At 36.1% G+C, this 7,034-nt stretch overlaps 1 protein-coding gene across 1 annotated transcript; it reads left to right on the top strand.

Moving 5' to 3' along the window:
- The first annotated feature begins 4,952 nt into the window (after positions 1–4,952).
- On the top strand, positions 4,953–6,749 carry LOC134694177 (uncharacterized). Its single transcript, XM_063555175.1, has one exon. The coding sequence runs from the start codon at positions 4,953–4,955 to the stop codon at positions 6,747–6,749; it is 1,797 nt and encodes a 598-aa protein (XP_063411245.1).
- Positions 6,750–7,034: the final 285 nt, after the last annotated feature.

Below are 7,034 nucleotides of genomic sequence, written 5' to 3'. Positions count from 1 at the left end.
ATTTCTTCAAAATTACCAATTCAGGGGCAGCAACCCAACAACCGATTGACCGATTCATCTGAAAATTTCACGGCAGATAGATCTTGACCTGATAAACATTTTTACCCCATGTCAGATTTGCTCTAAATGCTTTGGTTTTTGAGTTATAAGCCAAAAACTGCATTTTACCCCTATGTTCTATTTTTAGCCGTGGCGGCCATCTTGGTTGGTTGACCGGGTCACGCCACACATTTTTTAAACTAGATACCCCAATGATGATTGTGGCCAAGTTTGGTTTGATTTGGCCCAGTAGTTTCAGAGGAGAAGATTTTTGTAAAAGTTAACGACGACGGACGACGACGACGACGACGGACGACGGACGACGACGACGGACGACGACGGACGACGACGGACGACGGACGCCGGACGCCAAGTGATGAGAAAAGCTCACTTGGCCCTTCGGGCCAGGTGAGCTAAAAAGCAAATTATATTTCAAAAATTGGTTGTATTTGGTAATGAATTCTATCTATATGCGTATATATTGGTATTTTATTATTGTATATATATATATATTTTATTAAGCATCTTCCACAGATTGTATAAAAACTATGTTGGAACATGATGAAGAGCGTGGAGAGGGTATTTCTTGTGCTATAACCATGATAGCCAATGTTCATCATGTAAAGGGAACGTATGAGGCAGTGGCTAGTAACCAGGAAAATGAAGGTAAATATAAATATAAACATACATCTAAACTTGTGAAAACAATACGACGGATCCACACATTTGATCTCCAGTGAAAGTGATATTAAATGACATTAATACATAAATAACAACAGACTAATAGCAGTTACTGACATGTCAGCTCCAGAATTCGATAAAACTCTTGAAAGATTATGTCTTTATCATATGAATATAAGGCACAATCCCTACCGTTAAGGGTTTAGTATTATACCATCATAAAATATACGAAAACAACATAACCTGTGTCATTCCAAAACTGGTTTAAGAATAAATGTGTTTAATTCCGATGCAAATATAAAAAAGAAGATATTGTATGATTGCTAATGAGACAACTATCCAAAAAAGACCAAAATGACACAGACACTAACAACTAAACAAACCATAAGACCCCTAGAAAAAGAAAGTTTAAAAGACGGAAACAAAAACCTGAAAGCATTGTTGTAAATTTGTCATCTAAAGAACTTACACGTGCTGAGGAATCTCTTTTAAGTAAAGGTTTAAATTTCTGTCCCATCCCATCAACTGTAAATAACTTTCAGCTAGACGAAGACCTAGACCAATTCGCTAGACGTTTACGCTTGAAAGATTTTTTCTACAATAGGGGCAAGAAAAACCTTGAAGAAGCCGGATTAACAGATTCAGATACTGACACCAATGAAGAAGTCACGTCCATCCCAAAATTTAGGAAAATAAGTTCATGGAAACCACCAAAGTGTAAAAATGATAACTTGGAGTCATTCATTAACTACGTGAGGTCTGATATAAAGTCCTGTATAACAAATACAAGAAATTATAATTTATCCAAGTCAGAAAGTATAGCTTTGAAAGCATTAAAAGATCAAGAGGATATTGTAATAAAACCTGCCGACAAAGAGGGTGCTGTGGTTGTCATGAATAAAACAGATTATATAGCAGAGGGGAATCGCCAACTTTCAAACTCTAATTTTTATAAACAATTAACCACAGATCCAACGCTTAATACTATTCGAAGGATCAACACCATCCTACAAGAGATGTTCGACAACAAGCATATAGACAATGACACCTTTGATTATCTCCGACCTCTTGAGAACGAAGCAAAGGCCGGACGATTCTATATGTTGCCTAAAATACATAAAACGGGCAATCCAGGTCGACCAATTGTATCAGCGAATAGTCATCCAACTGAAAAGATATCAGAATTTGTAGACCATCATCTAAGACCTCATGTGAAAGAACTACCATCATTCATTCAAGACACAACTGATTATCTAAAGAAAATGGAAAACCTCAATCCTTTACCAAGCAATACTATACTTGCATCCATTGACGTGTCTTCTTTATATACCAACATTCCACAAGACGAAGGAATAGCAGCGTGTGAAGAGGCATGGAACACTCGTAGTGAAAAAAATCCTCCTACCGAGTGCCTTGTTACACTTCTCAAACTAGTACTGGAGAATAACAACTTCTCTTTCAATGAAAAACACTATCTCCAGATAGACGGTACTAGTATGGGCACAAAAATGGCACCGTCATATGCCAACATATTTATGGGCCAACTTGAAAAACGCCTCTTGGCTAGTGCTCCATATCAGCCCTTATCATGGTTCCGATTCATTGACGATATTGATTTCAAATGGACAGATTCACAAGAACATCTTAATGAATTTCTAGAACACTGTAACTCTTTCCACCACTCAATAAAATTTACATCTGAATTCTCTATGGAGAAAATTAACTTCCTCGATACTACGAGTTACATCAAGAACGGAACCATTATAACGGACCTTCATACCAAACAAACGGACAAACATCAATTCCTTTCTCCAAAAAGTTGCCATCCTAAACACTGCTCCCGTGGTATCCCATTCAGCCAGGCATTACGAATCAAGAGAATATGCTCTACTGAAAATACGAAAGATGCTAGACTTGGACAACTTCGTAAACATCTAGTTGTTCGAGGATACAATAACAACCTCATTGATAGCGCTTTCGAAAGAGCAAACAAAACTAGTCGCCAAGAACTTCTTGAGTACAAAGATAAGAATAAAGCAGCTAACAGAACACCCCTTGTACTCACCTACCATCCTGATTTTAAAAATGTGTCATCCATTGTTCAGAAGCATTGGAAAATTATAGAAAATGATTTAAATCTAAAAAAAGTATTTTCATCACCACCAGTCATGGCCTTCAGAAGACCTAAAAACATCCGTGACAAATTAGTGACTTCTGTATTAGTAAAGCAGCCTACTCCATCGCCCGGTTGCTACAAACAATGTGGTCGAAGGAATTGTTTGTGTTGTAAAGCTGCCAATACAAGCAGTTCTTTCATCAGCTCCGTTACTAAACAAAATTATACCATCTACTCAAATTCCAACTGCAAAACGGAGAACTCAATTTATATATTAACATGTGACACTTGTGGCATTCAGTATGTGGGAGAAACAATGGACAAATTTAATATTCGGCTTAATAACCATCGTTCATCGTACAAAACCAACAAAAACTGTCCTCTCACAAGACATCTTCGTTCTACGAAACATCCTTTTGAAAATGTCACTTTCCAAATTATAGAAGTCAACACCGAGTGGGACACCACGGCGAGAAGGAGAAGAGAAAACTTTTGGATCCACCAACTCCACACTTTAGAACCTGATGGTCTTAACGAAAAAGACGAGAAAAGATACAGGAAAGATAAAGAATAATTTAAAAACAAAGCATCGTCCTTTTTATCCCGTAATATCGGCCAATGGACGTTTCTAATTTCAACTTCCAATTATGTATTTTTAAGGCAGCTAAATCCAAGAGCAACATATACATGGAGCTGCAAAAATAAATTTATTAATTTTTTAATTTTAAAGGCAGCTCAATCCAAATTCAACATAGACATTGAGCTGCAAAATTTTCTTATTTTCAAGGCAGCTAAGTTCAACATATACATTGAGCTGCAAAAGTTTCTTATCATCTACATCCGATTTCACCTGGATAGATGCACGCTTGATAAAGCTAGTTGGTCTAGCGAAATATTGCGTTTATTTTCATCATTTTGTAAATATTTTAAACATTCTTATATTTACATATTAAATAGTGTGTTAAAATTACATTGTTAGGCAATCTATAATTTTATTTGTGTAATTGAATTAATCTCTGTACTGATTAATCCACACTCCCATAGATTTGTATGTCATGTGCTGCTATTTATAGGCACTTATATTATTATCTCCAGTAGCACGCATTACACACATGTTTGTGTAATCCATCCAAATCTATCGCTATCTTTACAACATGGATAGCACACAGCATTTCAAGAAACTAAGATCTTTAACTAAAAAGAAACTACAAACTGAACATCATTTATCAAACTTACAAAATTATATTCAAAGTAAAACTGTACCAAAAGGTTTAAACATCAAAGTGAGTCCCCAGGCACCGGGACACAAATCCAAAAGATTCATGAGCCGTTGGAATGAAATTCTGTTTAACTGCTCAATCCAGCTTCTTCAACTGTTACTTTCTTTTACAAACACAAATTACAAACAAATTGTAAATGAAATATCATATATCATCAACAATAGTAACATTTCTCGTGACGATTTAGCAATAATTAAACGTCGCCTCGCAGATATTGAAAAAATTGAACTATCGAAACATAAAGAAAAACAAAAAAATAAATTTCAAAGAGATAAAATTCAAACTGTCAATTTAAATCAGCCTATGAATGATATTAATACAACAAACCATAAGACCCCTAGTAAAAGAAAGTTTAAAAGACGGAAACAAAAACCTGAAAGCATTGTTGTAAATTTGTCATCTAAAGAACTTACACGTGCTGAGGAATCTCTTTTAAGTAAAGGTTTAAATTTCTGTCCCATCCCATCAACTGTAAATAACTTTCAGCTAGACGAAGACCTAGACCAATTCGCTAGACGTTTACGCTTGAAAGATTTTTTCTACAATAGGGGCAAGAAAAACCTTGAAGAAGCCGGATTAACAGATTCAGATACTGACACCAATGAAGAAGTCACGTCCATCCCAAAATTTAGGAAAAAAGTTCATGGAAACCACCAAAGAGTAAAAATGATAACTTGGAGTCATTCATTAACTACGTGAGGTCTGATATAAAGTCCTGTATAACAAATACAAGAAATTATAATTTATCCAAGTCAGAAAGTATAGCTTTGAAAGCATTAAAAGATCAAGAGGATATTGTAATAAAACCTGCCGACAAAGGGGGTGCTGTGGTTGTCATGAATAAAACAGATTATATAGCAGAGGGGAATCGCCAACTTTCAAACTCTAATTTTTATAAACAATTAACCACAGATCCAACGCTTAATACTATTCGAAGGATCAACACCATCCTACAAGAGATGTTCGACAACAAGCATATAGACAATGACACCTTTGATTATCTCCGACCTCTTGAGAACGAAGCAAAGGCCGGACGATTCTATATGTTGCCTAAAATACATAAAACGGGCAATCCAGGTCGACCAATTGTATCAGCGAATAGTCATCCAACTGAAAAGATATCAGAATTTGTAGACCATCATCTAAGACCTCATGTGAAAGAACTACCATCATTCATTCAAGACACAACTGATTATCTAAAGAAAATGGAAAACCTCAATCCTTTACCAAGCAATACTATACTTGCATCCATGGACGTGTCTTCTTTATATACCAACATTCCACAAGACGAAGGAATAGCAGCGTGTGAAGAGGCATGGAACACTCGTAGTGAAAAAAATCCTCCTACCGAGTGCCTTGTTACACTTCTCAAACTAGTACTGGAGAATAACAACTTCTCTTTCAATGAAAAACACTATCTCCAGATAGACGGTACTAGTATGGGCACAAAAATGGCACCGTCATATGCCAACATATTTATGGGCCAACTTGAAAAACGCCTCTTGGCTAGTGCTCCATATCAGCCCTTATCATGGTTCCGATTCATTGACGATATTGATTTCAAATGGACAGATTCAGAAGAACATCTTAATGAATTTCTAGAACACTGTACTTCTTTCCACCACTCAATAAAATTTACATCTGAATTCTCTATGGAGAAAATTAACTTCCTCGATACTACGAGTTACACCAAGAACGGAACCATTATAACGGACCTTCATACCAAACAAACGGACAAACATCAATTCCTTTCTCCAAAAAGTTGCCATCCTAAACACTGCTCCCGTGGTATCCCATTCAGCCAGGCATTACGAATCAAAAGAATATGCTCTAATGAAAATACGAAAGATTCTAGACTTGGACAACTTCGTAAACATCTAGTTGTTCGAGGATACAATAACAACCTCATTGATAGCGCTTTCGAAAGAGCAAACAAAACTAGTCGCCAAGAACTTCTTGAGTACAAAGATAAGAATAAAGCAGCTAACAGAACACCCCTTGTACTCACCTACCATCCTGATTTTAAAAATGTGTCATCCATTGTTCAGAAGCATTGGAAAATTATAGAAAATGATTTAAATCTAAAAAAAGTATTTTCATCACCACCAGTCATGGCCTTCAGAAGACCTAAAAACATCCGTGACAAATTAGTGACTTCTGTATTAGTAAAGCAGCCTACTCCATCGCCCGGTTGCTACAAACAATGTGGTCGAAGGAATTGTTTGTGTTGTAAAGCTGCCAATACAAGCAGTTCTTTCATCAGCTCCGTTACTAAACAAAATTATACCATCTACTCAAATTCCAACTGCAAAACGGAGAACTCAATTTATATATTAACATGTGACACTTGTGGCATTCAGTATGTGGGAGAAACAATGGACAAATTTAATATTCGGCTTAATAACCATCGTTCATCGTACAAAACCAACAAAAACTGTCCTCTCACAAGACATCTTCGTTCTACGAAACATCCTTTTGAAAATGTCACTTTCCAAATTATAGAAGTCAACACCGAGTGGGACACCACGGCGAGAAGGAGAAGAGAAAACTTTTGGATCCACCAACTCCACACTTTAGAACCTGATGGTCTTAACGAAAAAGACGAGAAAAGATACAGGAAAGATAAAGAATAATTTAAAAACAAAGCATCGTCCTTTTTATCCCGTAATATCGGCCAATGGACGTTGCTAATTTCAACTTCCAATTATGTATTTTTAAGGCAGCTAAATCCAAGAGCAACATATACATGGAGCTGCAAAAATAAATTTATTATTTTTTTTATTTTAAAGGCAGCTCAATCCAAATTCAACATAGACATTGAGCTGCAAAATTTTCTTATTTTCAAGGCAGCTAAGTTCAACATATACATTGAGCTGCAAAAGTTTCTTATCATCTACATCCGATTTCACCTGGATAGA

This window comes from Mytilus trossulus, chromosome 13, assembly GCF_036588685.1.
Source record: "Mytilus trossulus isolate FHL-02 chromosome 13, PNRI_Mtr1.1.1.hap1, whole genome shotgun sequence".
NCBI lineage: Eukaryota > Metazoa > Mollusca > Bivalvia > Mytilida > Mytilidae > Mytilus > Mytilus trossulus.
This window is presented reverse-complemented; position numbering and strand designations above follow the sequence as displayed.

Excerpts from the sequence above, each read along its gene's own strand:
- LOC134694177 (XM_063555175.1), top strand. The coding sequence starts at position 4,953 with ATGAATAAAACAGATTATATAGCAGAGGGGAATCGCCAACTTTCAAAC.